General features: G+C 42.9%; 1 protein-coding gene across 1 annotated transcript in view; it reads left to right on the plus strand.

Moving 5' to 3' along the window:
* The first annotated feature begins 8,127 nt into the window (after window positions 1-8,127).
* Window positions 8,128-16,907, plus strand: part of LOC126455991 (esterase FE4-like) — a 198,369-nt gene continuing 189,589 nt past the window's right edge. Inside the window, exon 1 of the mRNA XM_050091748.1 lies at window positions 8,128-8,355. Within this exon, the coding sequence (XP_049947705.1) occupies window positions 8,128-8,355 (228 nt within the window). The remainder of the gene's footprint in view (window positions 8,356-16,907) is intronic.

Here is a 16,907-nt window from a genome sequence, read left to right on the forward strand (position 1 = left end):
AGAGTCCTTACAAGAAGACAGAGAGTCTACATAGACTTCGAATCACTTTCTGTGAAAGACTATGCAGTAGTAAACAAGTGTTTTAAGTGTTGCGACCTAGGACATACGACTAAAACCTGCAGAAAAACCGACGTCACGTGTGCCAAGTGCGGCAACCAAGGACACAAGCGCATTGAGGACAGGTCCGCGGTTTGCGTCTGTATCCCCTGCAAATACAGAGGCCGCGTCTGCAATAAAACAAAAGGAGGTGATTGTCAGACCTATAAACAGCTGCATGACCGGCTCCTGGACAGTATAAACTATGGCAGCTAAAATCAGCACACACGCAAGAAACACGAACGCCCTAAACCAATCACCCAAAACACATAAATACAAATCACCGTCAACATTACAGAGAAGCTACCAAAGAGCAATTTCCTGGAGAAGACAAATGAATCTTCTGCCGGAGAGTTACGTCGATAATGAACCCATCCCACCCCTAACACACTCAACGACGTTACAGGATAGCTGCATTAATACGATAGAATATATAGATGACATGACAATCTGTGGTTCCATCCACTACGAGGTGGCAAAGCAAATTAAAAGACAGTTACACCACTGGATAAACTTCCAAATAACATTAATGCAGAGGATAGATGAGTTGGAAGATGAGCTTACATATATTGTGCACAAGAAAATGTACAAACAAAACCGACATACTCCCTCACAATTTCTCCCAGCCGAAGTACATCACACCACACATACACAGGATGAACATAAACCAGAATCATCATCACATGGAAAACCCTACGACACACGTAAATGTGAACAGTACATCAAACCAGTCAAATTTGTCTCGGGAGGCACTCTTCACCCCGGGAAAAAGGAACAAGGAACAGACAGGCATGCAGTCCCTGAATCAAAACACATCGTAACACTCAGGCTACAGACCAATACAAAACTCAAAACTACTAGACCCAGACTTGTAAAAGTAGACCAATTAGATGAGGACACATCTGAGGGAGAGACATGTGACATTTGCAACGATGTCAACGTGCGTCTAGCAACAACCTCCACTCCAAACACAAACAAAGACAACATAATACATACAGTCAGTCCCACACAAATCACCACCATCGCCGACACCACGCCAGCAAGCACCACCAACATCAGTGAAAAACGTGTGATGGGAAGCAGCATTGAAGAGGCGTGTGACAAAACGAAAAGTAACCGTGTGACATCCCAAAGAGGTCTTAAAATGTCCCCCAATCAGCGGCCAACACCAAGCCACAATCCGTCCAGTACCACCTCAGAGACCGCAACAGAAACCAGCACCAACAGCAAGCCAGCTGCACCTAGTTATGATAATTTAGAACTTAACTTACTTTTAAGTAGGCTAGAGAAAAAAGAGATACTGCAGACAGCGCAGCGGATGCTACTTAGATTGTGCCATCCAAAGGGAGATTCTCTCTGTTTTCCAGTAACTGAGCAAACAGACGGAATCATCCTAAAGACAGAAAATATTCCTACATCAGCAGAGCCGCTGCTCGATCTCATGCTCCAGGTCTGCCTGCGCAGGTCAGAATCTTTCGACTTGGACAAAATATATATAGATCATGTAAGAGCACACGGACGAACATATTTTGATTACTCACAGACTGGCAGTAAATGTTTTGTACACGTAAAACACCCAGAACACATAGACAAAAAATGAATATCTTACAACATAATACAAAAAACAGTATGACAGTCAGCGCGGAAATCCCTAAAATAGCACAAGACCTGCAGGCAGACATCATGTGCTTACAAGAACCCTATAACAGCAACGGGCAACTGATATGTCTACCAAAACATGCTACCACAATAACAGGCAGCAATGACTGTATGGCTGCAATAGTAATTCTAAATAGAACTTATAACATAGTTAAGGTAACACAGTTATGCAATCAACACTTGGTTACCATAGAGATAACTATCGGGAACGTCACATGGGTTATTGCATCCATGTACGCCAAATACAGCCATCAAATACAGCCATATGCAGACTACATCAGAGACCTAGTAATGTATGCCAGAGGCAAAAGTTAGTGATAAGTGCTGACATTAATTCCAGATCGACCCTCTGGAACTCAGACAGAACAGATGACAGAGGACGCATAATCACCGATCTAATACAAGAAACACAATTACATGCAATGAATACGGAAGGACCTATACCAACATATGCAGGGTTCGATGGTACGCGCAGTAATATCGACTTCACGCTAGTAAATAATGCAGCAATGGCATACGTAACAAACTGGACTGTACACGACAACATAACCAGTAGTGATCATAATGTCATAACATACACACTAACTCACACTCAGAACACAATGACCAAATCACACGCCAGACACTTGCTGTTGCACAAAGCAGATTGGAACAAATTAACGGAAATTATCCGACGACACGATCTAGAAAACATCAATGGAAGTATCGATTATAGAGCACACACGTTAACACAGGTGATACAACATGCACAAAACACATCAATACCGACAGCAAAGAACACAAATTGCTCACCAGTACCATGGACCAACGAACTTACGAGACAAACAAGACGCAAGACGCAAACGAAAATTATATCAAAGGGCGATAGCCGATAAAGACTTGAAGCATATAGGCATGCACAAGACTTATACAGACAGACCCTATACAACACGCGTAGACAACAATGGGAGCTATTTGTAACAACACAAACAGAGCAAAATATATGGGGGGAACCATACAAAATACTGACAGAGAAGATAAAAACCCCACTAGTTCTGGGAACGCTAAGGCAGGATGACGGCACGATGACGAGGGGATGGAGAAATACAGCGGAGTTTCTGCTGTATAAACTGCTCCCTGACGACGTTATCGATACAGACACACAATATCATGCAACACTAAGTGAAAACCTACACACACCATACATAACTGCAACTGTCACCTGTCCTTTTGCGCAAGAAGAGGTTGCGCTAGCAATCTCAGAGCTCGAAAACAAAAAAAGCACCTGGACCAGATGGTATCCACTCGGAAACACTGAAAAAACTAGCACTGCAGATCACCCCGTTCCTAACAACGTTACTGAACGATGCCTTACGCCTGGGCAGGGTACCTACAGTATGGAAAACCTCCAAAGCAGTCATTATTAAGAAATCAGCGGACAGGTATCCTTCAGATCCAAAGACTTACAGGCCAATACGCCTAATAAACACCCTAGCAAAGATTCAGGAGAAGCTACTGCGTAAGCGCCTGCAAACACACAGAGCTCTCAGGGGCATGAGCCAACACCAGTTCGATTTCAGATCTGGCAGATCAATAGATGATGCCATCAACCAGGCCCTGCACATAGTTAACACCACAAAACGGAAATACGCCATGGCAATAATGATTGACATTGCCGGAGCATTTGATAATCTTTGGTGGCCAGCACTGTTTCCGAGGCTAAGACATCTGGAGGTACCGCAATCACTGTACAACAGTTTTATGGACTACTGTAAAGACCGAGTAGTCGAATCGCAGATGGACAGCCGGAAAGTAATTAAAAGAATTACCAAAGGCTGTCCTCAAGGGTCGATCTGCGGCCCCACCTTCTGGGACATAACAATCGAACCCCTCCTACAACTTCTGGATGGGGATGACAGGTCAGACGGAATTGTCGCCTACGGAGATGACCTATTAGTTGTAGTCACTGCAAACAACAGAGCCCAGTTAGAAGAGAAAGCCAGTGGATTACTACAAACAATTACTCAGTGGTGTCACAACAACAAACTCAGGATAGCCGAAAACAAAACAACATACACTTTACTGAAAGGATCACTCCAAAGGAATCCTTCGGTTAAAATTGGGGACACAAACATCAAACGAGCACGCATTACGCGCTATCTTGCGGTACACATAGATGAAAAATTGAATTTTCACGAACACATGAGGCTGACAACAGACAAAGCAGAAAAAATACTCCACAAACTGGTGAGGCTAAATTCAAAACAGTACAGACTACCTCTACCAGTCATACGTACATACCACTATGCGCTCTTCGAATCAGTACTCAGCTTTGCAGCTAGCACGTGGGCACATAGACGAACGTGGTCACCAACAAAGCATCCGTCAGACGAGGGCAGAGAAGTGTCCTACTTAGGCTGTCTGGAGCCTTCGGTACCACCTCAGCGGATGCACTGTATGTGGTGCTCGGAATATGCCCCATAGATATCACGATCAAATACAGAGCTGCAAGGTACTGGTTAAAGGTGGGGAGACTAGATAAGGTACACACAATAACCGGTGTGCCCATAGAGACGATACGTCACCTTAAAAGTTGGCGTTTGGATACATGGCAAGGTGAGTGCGATGTAAGTGATAAGGGACGTAGACTGCACGACTTCCTCCCTGACATAAGGGAGCGGTTGAGAATGAGACATATCGATCCCAGCCGCGGTATGGTACATTTCGTAACCGGGCACGGACCTTATCCCACGCACTTAAACCGCGTGAGTCTGAGGCAGACACCTACATGCACATGCGGGGAAGAAGGTTCCCCAGAACACACTGTCTTTTTCTGCGGGCAATACGCGAACAATAGACATACACTACACTTAGATTACACAGATTCAGACATAGATATATACACAGCAACAAGAGACGAAGAACAATGGGCACAATTAAAAGCACTGACAAACAGTATTTCAAAAACAACACATGAAGAGTATATGCGGACACGACATCACAGACATGCCTATGTGCAGCGTAACAGAAATCTCCAGAGGATGGACAGCGATACCCACAGTGACAGCGAAAATAGTGAAAATGAGGAGGAACAGGAGGAGGAAGCTGAGACGTGACAGTAAATAAGCAAATTGCTGGCAATCTAGCCAAGAAAACACCAAATGCTGTACAAGGATGCGCACCTAATGTAGTTAATACATAGGATTAGTAACAAATAGGATAAGAAACATTATTTCTCTACTAATACAATTTGTGTGTGTGTGTGTGTGTGTGTGTGTGTGTGTGACTGGCGGTCAACGGCTCGATGAAACCATTCCGAGGTATTCACCGTCAGTCACACTCGGTGATGGTACTAACATATCTCTCATCTATCCTATCTTCTTTTTATATTCTTCTTAAAAACAACAAAATTTTATTTATATTTCAACCTCAAATTATTGTTATTTTGAATTATTCTTTGTAAATGTTGTAGATAAAACAAAAGGAAAGAAAACTGTAAAAAGATGAAAAACGAAAATTGTAAGATGTACGACCTGTTTTAAACATCAGGTAACAGGTCTATAATTTGGCAATAAATAAAATAAATAAAAAATTAAAAATTAAAAATCTTCAATGTCTGTCTGTCACAACGCGCACTTTCGTCCGCTTAGTGATTTAACTGTATGCTGTATAACTCTTTGTATGCTGTATAACTCTTCGATATGGTGCCTCGTGAAACGCCAGACAATTCGGGTATCCTAGTTACCATACGAGCATCAACAATCTGTCCACAGTCGAATTCAGTTAACTCCGATGTAATGCACTGACAACTACATAGAACTCTGTTCTAACCACGACACACACTTCCAACATACAGAGGACATTGTACAGGTGCCGCTGGTGGTCAAATACAACAGCGCAACCTTCAGACCTGGCGAACATCTACATTTATGTTCCAGCGTTCCTCGCGTTGATTCCATACTTTGTGCAACCCTGGTATGACGAAAACATGGTTTTTCGTGCAAAAATGAACAATAAATAGCTTTCCGACAATGTACTGCAAGTGGTCTGGACTGGCCGCAGCGCTGCCCAATACGCCACCTCACTGGTTTTCAGCAAGGCGCGAGCTTAACGACTGCCGCCATTACGGATACCATCCTCGCGTCATAACTGGTGACAAGTCGACAAACGCACGAAGTGATTCGGATTGATAACAACTTTTCTACTTTTTCAAATATTATAGTTTGATTACTTTCATAAGTACGTTGATTACAGAATTTTTACCCTCCCGCTAATTCCTGTTTGACGTCTCATTTAACTAATAAACTGTAATGAAACTATTGGTTTTGGCGCCAGTCGGGGCGTAGCATAGCTCCACCGTGTAACGTTACTTCGGATCTTCGGTCTTGGCTAACACTCAGCGGTAGAGCAATGAGATTGTTGTTTCTTATGTATCGGTATCGATGTTACAAAAAAAAAACATTGATGAACTGAACTCGCGACTTGTGCGAGATATTTACTTCGCCGAATGTCGTAATTAAATCTTTTTTAATCGATGATTTATCAGTTGCTATTTAAATATTAGTGATACGTTCAAATTAGTTCCAGCGACACCAAATTCCTATAGACTGGTTGTAATCTCAAAACTATAATCGGTCGTAACAGTGTTATTAATTCCTAACGTCAAGGAGTTTCTATATAAGCGCCGAGCGCTTCAGTCAAATAATATCTCAGCACGTTATCTCTACAAATAATATTGTAAAACTTGAATGATAATTGCGTGAGACACGATATGCTGGTTTATTACAGAATATTAGTCACTTCCTAGCAGAGCCGTGAGGAAGAAGCTTTCCCAGGTGTTGAGGGGAATTATAAATTATATGCTTCGTAACTATCGCCAAGTTCCATAGTCCATTAGTTATTACGAATGAAATTGTCTGTGTTCACTTCCTAAATAGTGTTAACTTCAGGTTATCTAATTAAAAGTCACTTCTGTCTAATATATGCAAGTCCTCTATCTTAATTCTAAATAACGTAATATTTGAAGTCAAAGTATCGTTTTACTGCGTCATAATAAATCGCAATAACCAATTCAAAAGTATGACCTGCTTCGGCTAACTCTCGTAACGTAGTGACAATGGATTAAATTATCCTTAGCCATTACTCACGAATCTCAAAGAGTACTCACACGGAGTATTCTTTGGGAGCGTTGGTTTTACTTCGCGAATTTTAATTATAATGATTTTGCGATTTACTATGATTTTGAATTTTGAGTTTAATTTTACAGGAATCCTATCTTTCCTTCGTATGTTAATAAGTTACTAAGTATTAGATTCCTGATTCAATTACTGGTTAATATACAATTAATAGTGTTAACTGGAAATTTGTTTGCTTCTTCATTTTTCATAGAATTTGCAACTTGTTTTGGGGAAATCTTTGCGAATTTTGGAGCTACTTTTTGATTTTCATTTCTCGTCCGAGGAAATGGCATTACAACCGGTTCCACGTCAGCTAACCAAGAAGCCCACCGATCTGTAACATATCTACAACTACGTCTACATGATTACTCTGCAATTGGTAATTAAGTGCCTGGCAGAGGATTCATCGAACCACCTCCATGCCACGTCTACATCGTTTCACTCCTGCACTTTTGCTCAGATGTTTTAAACCATGGTGCGATTACATGCATTCCATGTAACTTTTTATTCTGATGAAGACTGCCCTAGTGCATTCTAAACCGTGGTCTATTGACAAAATTCTGTGCAACCTAAGTGGCTGTATATACTTTCTGTAATTTAACAGCGTACGGTTGCTGGATCACAACCAATAAAATGTGTAAAATTTCGACAATGTATTACTCTGTATAAAGGGTCTTATGTGTCAATAAATAACTGATACTGGAACGATAAACGTTTCATTCACACGTTACCCAAGGAAAGAACACATTCCACTGCCTACAAAGTGTCGCGTTCCCTCCGCCGACCCTGATAAAAGAATTACCTTTGTTCCCCTCTGTCGCTGACGCTCAATATCTAGTATCGAAAAACCCCGATCCGCTACATAACTTCAAAGGTAATGTTGTCAGTTGCTCTGAAGATGTTTTGAATGGCGATTAAGTAGTCATAGCTGTAAGAAGAAGAAATGTTATAATGCACATTATTGCATCACGCTCTGTAGATAATGTAATAGACCTCTAGTCTCGGCTTTTATCGACAGTACCCGCTGTAACGGAAGATCGTAAACGCTCCACTGCAAGGAAGATGCTCTATATCCCACAGCTCACGGTGATCTCACGAGAAGGCCGCTTACAACGTGACAAGCATGGCGCGGTAATTTTGTCGGAGCTCGCGACAGAGCCGTCCGAAGACAGACGGCGGATCGTAGCGGCCATTTGTCGCCGGCGGCCTCGCGTGAATGGGTAACAGCGGAGTGCGAGCCCGAGATGTGTCAAGCGCGCGGCCGGGACGTGCCCGGAATGGGCCGCGCGGCTCTGCGCGTGGGCGTGAGAGGACAGCAGCGGAGGCGCGCGGCGCGGAATGCCGGCCGGGAATCAGGCGGCGCGGCGCCCGGCTCAACGCGGCGTGGAGGGGGCGGCACCGCCTGGCGACGCCGTCGTCGCTGCCTCCCGTCCCTGGGGCGTCAGTCACTGCTGAAAACTACCTGGCTTTGCACACACACACACACATACCAAAAAGAGCTTTGCATCATCTCGGTTCCGAGAGTTCCGGAACCTGTACAGAAAATTTGTGTAGACATCAACATAACATGTACAGAAAATTGGTGTAGACATCAACATAAACATTATTTCCGCCACGAATGAGATTTTAACTCTGCAGAGGAGTGTGCGCTGATATGAAACTTCCTGGCAGATTAAAACTGTGTGCCGGACCGAGACTCGAACTCGGGACCTTTGCCTTTCGCGGGCAAGTGCTCCACCTGCTGAGCTACCCAAGCACGACTCACGCTCCCTCCATATTCTGGAAACATCCTCGTGGCTGTGGCTAAGCCATAACTCCGAAATATCCTTTCTTTCAGAAGTGCTAGTTCAGCAAGGTTCGCAGGAGAGCTTCTGTAAAGGTTGGAAGGTAGGAGTCGAGGTACTGGCAGAAGTAAAGCGGTGAGGAGAGGGTGTGAGCCGTGCTTGGGTGCTCAGTAGGTAGAGCACTTGCCCGCGAAAGGCAGAGGTCCCGAGTTCGAGTCTCTGTCCGGCACACAGTTTTAATCTGCCAGGAAGTTTCATCATTTCCGCCCTTTTTATTGCTCATGAAAACCACACATTGCATATTGTACCACCATACAGCGAGACCTACAGAGGTGGTGGTACACACCAGTACCTCTAATACCCAGTAGCACGTCCTCTTGCATTGATGCCTGCCTGTATTCGTCGTGGCATGCTATCCACAAGTTCATCAAGGCACTGTTGGTCGAGATTGTCCCACTCCTCAACGGCGATTCGGCGTAGATCCTTCAGAGTCATTGGTGGGTCACGTCGTCCAAAATAGCACTTTTCAGTCTATCCCAGGCATGTTTGATAGGGTTCATGTCTGGAGAACATCTGGCCACTCTAGTCGAGCGACGTCGTTATCCTAAAGGAAGTCATTCACAACGTGTGCGAGATGGGAGAGCGATTTGTCGTCCATGAAGACAAATGCCTTACCAATGTGCTGCCGATATGGTTGCACTACCGGTCAGAGGATGGCATTCACGTGTTGTACAGCCGTTACAGCGCCTTCCATGACCACCAGCGGCATACCTCGATCCCACACACTGCCACCCCAAAACAGCAGGGAACCTCCACTTGCTGCACTCGCTGGACAGTGTGTCTAAGGCGTTCAGCCTGACCGGGTTGCCTCCAAACATGTCTCCGACGATTGTCTCTTCAGTGAAGAGAACATGATGCCAATCCTGAGTGGTCCATTCGGCATGTTGTTCGGCCCGTCTATCCGGCGCTGCATGGTGGTCGTGGGTGCGAAGATGGACCTCGACATGAACGTCGGGAGTGAAGTTGCACATCATGCAGCCTATTTCGTACAGTTTGAGTCGTAATACGGCGTCCTATGGCTGCACGAAAAACATTATTCAACATTGTGGCCATAATCCGTAGGTAGCAGTCATACACTGCAGTAGTAGCCCTTGGACGGTCTGAGCGAGGCATGCGATCGACGGTTCCTGTCTTTCTCTATCTCCTCCATCTCCGAACAACATCGCTTTAGTTCACTCCAAGACGCCTGGACACTTCTCTTGTTGGGAGCCCTTCCTGGCACGAAGTAACAATGCAGACGCGATCGAACCGCGGTATTGACCGTCTAGGCATGGTTCAACTACAGACAGTACGAGCCCCATACCTCCTTCCTGGTGGAATGACTGGAACTGAACGGCTGACGGACCCCTTCCACCTAATAGGCGCTGCTCATGCATGGTTAGCTGGCCGGTGTGGGCGAGCGGTTCTAGGCGCTTCGTTCTGGAACCATGCGACCGCTACGGTCGCAGGTTCGAATCCTGCCTTGGGCATGGATGTGTGTGATGTCCTTAGGTTAGCTAGGTTTAAGTGGTTCTAAGTTCTAGGGGACTGATGACCTCAGATGTTATTCCCATAGTGCTCAGAGCTATTTGAACCATTCATGTATGGTTATTTACATCTTTGGGCGGGTTTAGTGACATCTCTGAACAGTCAAAGGGACTGTGTCTGTGATACAATATCCACAGTCAACGCCTATTTTCAGGAGTTCTGGGAACCAGGGTGATGCAAACCTTTTTTCATGTGTCTATATATATTTATCTGACATCCGACCGTGTTTTCTGTATGGTCGCAACACCAAAAAATAATATATGTAGAGTAATGAAATTTACGGAATACATTTTGTCTAAGTAATGTATTAAAGTGATAAACACTGAAACATTACTGGCTTAACATAAGTGTGAAATAAGCCACTGAAAATGTGAAATGCTGTTACATTATCAACCGATGTAATCGCTGAATGCAAGCATGTAAACGTGCTTGTTCTATAAGTGCTGGAAGTCAGTTTGTGAGATGGAGTTCCATCCATGTTGCACTTGGTTGCTCAATACAGGGATGGTTAATGCTGTTTGTGGATGTCGCTGGAGTTTCGTCCAATGATGTCCCATATGTGCTCCATTGGAGACAGATCTAATGATCGAGCAGACCAAGCAAACGTGTCGACGCTTAGAGCATGTTTGGTTTCAACACCAGTATGTGGGCAAGCGTTATCCTGTTGATAAACATCTGTTGGAATGCTGTTCATGAATGACACCACAACAGGTTGAATCACCAGACTGACGCACAAATTTGCAGTCAGGGTGCCTCTGTTATCATACGAAATCGCACCCCAGACAATAACTCCAGGTATAGGTCCACTGCATCTAGCACGCAGACAGGTTGATGACCAGCTCTCAACTGGACTCCTCTTCAACACACGGCCATCACTGTCACCGAAGCAGAGCCAGGTTTCATCAGGAAACACAACAGACCTTCACCCTACCCTCCAATTAGCTCTCGCTTGACACCACTGGAGTCAGAAACAGCGATGGTTTGGGGTCAGTGGGATGCATGCTAAATGCGTCTGGTTCGGATTTGTCCTTGAAGTGACCGATTTGTAACAGGTCGTTGTGTCACTGTGGAGCCAATTGCTGCTCAAATTGCTGCTGCAGACGTAATACAATGCGCCATAGCCATACACTGAACACGCTGGTCTTCCCTCTCGGTCTGGTGCCCGGACTTCTTGCTACCATAAACTCCTGTGACCACTAACACCAGCAATCATATAGAGTAGCTACATTCCTGCCAAGTCTTTCTGCAACATCGCAAAATAAACGTCCAGATTCTCGTAGCCCTATTACGTGAACTCCTTCGCACAGCGTAAGGTGTTGATGATAGCGTCTTTGTCGCCTTAGAGGCATTCTTGACTAACACCAACCCACTACATGCAACCTCAAAGGTGACTAATACTAATTTCCGGTACAGCGTGTACATAAAAAAAACTTATCTGCATTCTCATAGCTGCGCTAGTAGCGCCATTCTTATCAGACTGGCGCGAAAATTTAATAGACGTCATCTTTCGAATGTAACAACACGCCTACTAACTTTCTCCTATGTCACACAGCTCCTTCTTGGTGTTACGACCTTTTTTGCGTCAATGTATAAACAAATGAGACACCAAAGGCATCGTAGTAGACGTCAAAGAGTTTAGCTGATATCAGGACTCCAGTATTACAGACTCCTCTAACAGCAACACAGAAGACATAACACACAATGAAGTTGTAGGCAAACAGGGAGACATCTGTTATCAAATAATCGTAGCTAGTTATCGCACAAGGTGTCACGTTAAACCTGTTCCTTTAATAACACAGATTTTTAACGCTTAGCGCAAATTAGAATAAGAGTAAACACATGGTAAAACACATGAAGGGAGACCATATAGCACACAAAACACATATGAGTAACAGTCCTTCTTAAAACAGTACACAGACACGATGTAGAATGCACTGTATAAAACAGTGTGCCGGTTATTCTATAAGGTGCCATATAAGACCTATAAGACACTAATCCAGAATTAAATAGACCACCATTTCAACATGTCTTGGGGAATACTCTAGGGAGGCACAGCACAGGAATGTGGGGCTCGAGGTCCCATTCCGAAAGCCCACTCCCTAGGCAACGCATCATATTTTTTCCTTTTTCAATTTTCTATTTCCAATATGATGTGCAGTAGTTTTATAAGTGTAATACAGTTGGCGTTCACACAAACAAAGAGGACAAAAGATATCCATGAGGTTCGAGTTCCACGTGGTGCCACATGTACAACAGAGCCCGTAGCCTCAGCTGTGTAGCATGAGCTGAGAAGTGGGCGGCAGTTGGTTCAGGCTAAGTGGACCGAGTGGAGCACTATGACTTGCACAAAACATATTAGATTTGTCGTTAAAATGCAGTGAGGAAGAAAAAGTTACAGCATATCCATGATTGGCGAACAGTCCTCCCCTGCCTAGGATGCTCACAGTACGATACAGAGAACATGCACTGGAAAGGCCCTGGCTTCGTATACACACACACACACACACACACACACACACACGCGCGCGCGCGCGCGCGCGCGCGCACACACACCACACACACGTAGTTAAGCACCAAGAAGACTTTAGACCTGGTTGGAAGTCAATATAACTTCCTACACGTACGCACCATATACACATTGAAAAGTTTATACATTAAGTGAAATGGTACTAAATCACAGTTGGTTTGGTATGTTAACACTTTGTGCATCTTTGATTACAATTTGTATGAAAATTATCTGTTTATCCAGAATATTGTCACTTTAAACATCTTTACTTGCTGCATAGCGATACAAAGTCTCTGGTTTCCAGAGGTTGCATTATTGAGTAGATCATGAGCATGCAATTGGGTTAGTCCAGTCAAGCATCAATTTTTGGCAGTAGCAGTTGTAGAGTTGTCGAGAGAGGGTGCTGTAATGTAAAAGGATGAGTAGCTTGCATGGTGAATATGCGGTGCAAAGATTTCTGTTTGAGACGTTCCATGATGTGTAATCTGCGGATGAAAGATGATGTTTAAGATGATTGTATAAAGTGACAGCGAATCAGAAAACAGTAATTTATTTCGAATTCGTAAGTAGCAAGCACTAGTTCAGTTTATATCGCTGTGTAAAGATTTCATTGTGTCTAATAATATCTACATGTTGGTAATCAGAGAGAACTATAAATCATGTTTTCAGTATTGTAATCAGCCTTCCCCATTTAGATTAGTGAAACAGTAATGCATTAGGAACTCAAGAAAACAAATTTTGTAACAGAAACTTTTTTAGAATCGGAAATTATGCTATATGGCACTGCGGAGAATGAGTGCTGATTGTTCACATTTGTTTGAGTTTACTTTTGTGTCATTAATGCGATTGAATCCAATTCCTAAGTACTTCCCTTTGAAATTCATAAATATTTTGGAGCATATCCTCACTGTTCAAAGAAAAATGTGTTTAGTAAAATTTACACTATCATGTGAAAAGTAATTACTATCTTTGAAGAGAGAATCAAAAACTAATTTGCTAAAAGAGAAATTTGAAAGAAATAACAATAGGAAGGCAGACTGCTGTGCCATGGTGTATTTCAGCTCAGCATTTTTATAGTCAGAGTATAGGCACGTTATTCATTGCAAGGTAAGAATTTGTTGTAGGGCGTAAACGAACACTTTGATAGAATATTAGGAAAGTTTTCAATAAGTGGAATTTAATGTAGATTTAACAGATGCCATTTTTGTAATAGGGCACATTTAAGTTAGATAACAGCTAGTGATCCTGGGCATTCTTGTGAATCATTTGTGTTGTTCGTATTTAGTACTGACCAGGCCTAGTAGGGCATACAGGATGACCATTTGTGTTGTTCTTGTTTAATGTTGTCTCGACCTGGTGTGGTGTACAGGATGTCTGGAAAAAAAGGTTCCAATATTTGCAGAAGATGTAGTATGCAACAATGGAAGAAAAAATTGTTCCCATGAACATTGATCATAAACCTCATATCTTCATTGTTATAGTCTAGTACCAAAATTGTCAATCATCGCCATGTCTTCACATGTGATCGATGTGACCATCATCCACTGGAGTGGAGTCTATCATTCTACGTCTCAATGGATCACACACTGGTTGGAAAACCCCTCGTTGTTGCTGGATTGTGTCTTATCCACTGAAAACGCATTCTCGTTGTGTATCCACATCGTTTGTAGGGGTCACATACACCATCGTCTTTGTATCTCCCCAAAGCCAGAAATCCACAGACTTAAGGTCAGGAGAATACTCATGCCAATCTATCGGTGCTCCTCAACCTATCCATTGCTCCTCAAATACCAGTGCAAGGTGGTACCTCAATCAGGGTTGAAAATGGGTCAGTGCTCCATCATGTATGTACTCCATCTGCAATCGATCATGTAATGGCACATTTTCAACCAGTAGTATATTCATGCTGCTTCTGGACTGAAGAGCATTTTCGAGTAAAAATTACAGGTTGCAAATTCGGAATTTTATTCTTTATAAATCAGAATCAAAAAATCTTATTTGGCTATATCGAAAAACGCAAAATTTCATTTTCTTATTTAAAAATTTTCAAATATAATAAATTTTATTCTTTATACATAAGAACTATCAAAACTCATTTGCCCACATCAAAAAAATGAAATTCTCATTTTCTCATTTAAAAATTTTCAAATTTAATAAATTTTATTCTATATAAATAAGAACCAAAATATCTCAAAGATACATTTTAATTAGAAATGTTTTAATAAAAATAAAAAATCAAATTTCATTCTACATAAATAGAATGAGAACAAAATGGACAACAAAGGTGAGTTATGGAGAACAGAAAGTTCTACACTTCAATGAGAACGTAACATTGTTACAAAATGTATTGAAATTCGTGTTCCTGATGTTAAATATAAACCAGAATATTCACTTGAATTAGAACAAGAAAGACTGAAAAATCCAAATGCTCCAATTTCTTTGTTCGAACTTCAAACAATTGAAATCGCTGGTTTAAAGGAAAAAAGAAATTTTGAAGTATATACTACTAATCATTATAGTTCTACAGAATGTGACATGCCTTGCTTTATTTTTGTTGTTTTCCAAACTAATCGAAAAAATAATAACTTCTTGATTCTTCTTTGTTCAATTACCTTCCTCAGGGTGTACTGCTAACTGCCAGCAGTTAGCAGTACATCCTGAGGAAGGCGTTTTGCAACACTCACCGAAACGTCGGAATTTTATAGTTGACAATGCGGCCTCAAACCCAGAAGAGTTTCATTGACTGTGACAACGGCCACGGAAGCCTACGTTTACATTTAACTAGTCTGTTGTGATATTTGTTTCAGTAGGACTGGAAAGAAGATGTCTGACTGCTACGGTCGCAGGTTCGAATCCTGCCTCGGGCATGGATGTGTGTGATGTCCCTAGGTTAGTTAGGTTTAAGTAGTTCTAAGTTATAGGGGACTTACGACCACAGCAGTTGAGTCCCATAGTGCTCAGAGCCATTTGAAACATTTGAAGGAACATGTCTGTGCTGATGGAAACAAGGAACGATAAGTAGGCTCTGGAAGACTTAATCTTAGTCTCTGATAATATCGCTGCCTTTACATCGATTACTATTAGGTATTTTGTTTAGAGATGGATACAGCCCCATCAGAATTCAGTAATACCTGAATCCCTCATTTGCTGGATGCCCCTAGAGCAACTTAAGGCCAGTGCTCACTGCGTTTCCCCACGATGTTCATAGAAAGTGGGATAAGTCTCTTTCTGGCCGAGCTACACAGTCAGAATGGCTGTTCATAAATCACACAAAAATACCGAGGCTACAGATGTTTTCGTTTGAACCCAACTTGCCTCGCTCCAGACTATAGTACCTGAACGACTTATTGCCAGAGAAGTTTGATGCTGTGCAAGTGGCGGAGTTGTGGAAACAAGCAAGAAGGAATTTGAAAATGAATCATAAAAGACTCCTGCACTCAGTATCAACCCACACACCATTTAGCGTAGATACCTGGAAGATGCTTAAATTTATAAGTTACACGACTACATCTACACTCACAAGCTATCTACGCTTGACTGTAGCTCCACAACCAACCCAACATACACCCATCTGTGATTTATTCCCACAAAGTAAAGTAAAACATGGTACGGTATTCAAGCTGTACTTACTTATTCACAATGGCATTTATGCAGTCGGTAGTACCCCTACCAATCCCACTTCTGACATAAAATGCCCGGCCAGTGTGGCCTTGCGGTTCTAGGCACTTCAGTCTGGAACCGCGTGACCGCTACGGTCGCAGGTTCGAATCCTGCCTCGGGCATGGATGTGTGCGATGTCCTTGGGTTAGTTAGGTTCAAGTAGTTCTAAGTTCTAGGGGAATGATGACCTCAGATATTAAGTCCCATAGTGCTCAGAGCCAGTTCAACAATTTGATTTTTTGCACCCACTGATTGACTAGGGTCCGCTCTTAGATTTCTTGTCGTGTCAGTTAATGGGAGAACCTCGAGCATTCAACAGTTATCTCCATCCTCAGGAGCTACGGTCGCAGGTTCGAATCCTGGCTCGGGAATGGGTGTGTGTGATGTCCTTAGGTTAGTTAGGTTTAAGTAGTTCTAAGTTCTAGGGGACTTATGACCTCAGAAGTTGAGTCCCATAGT

This window comes from Schistocerca serialis, chromosome 2 (genome assembly GCF_023864345.2).
Source record: "Schistocerca serialis cubense isolate TAMUIC-IGC-003099 chromosome 2, iqSchSeri2.2, whole genome shotgun sequence".
Lineage (NCBI taxonomy): Eukaryota > Metazoa > Arthropoda > Insecta > Orthoptera > Acrididae > Schistocerca > Schistocerca serialis.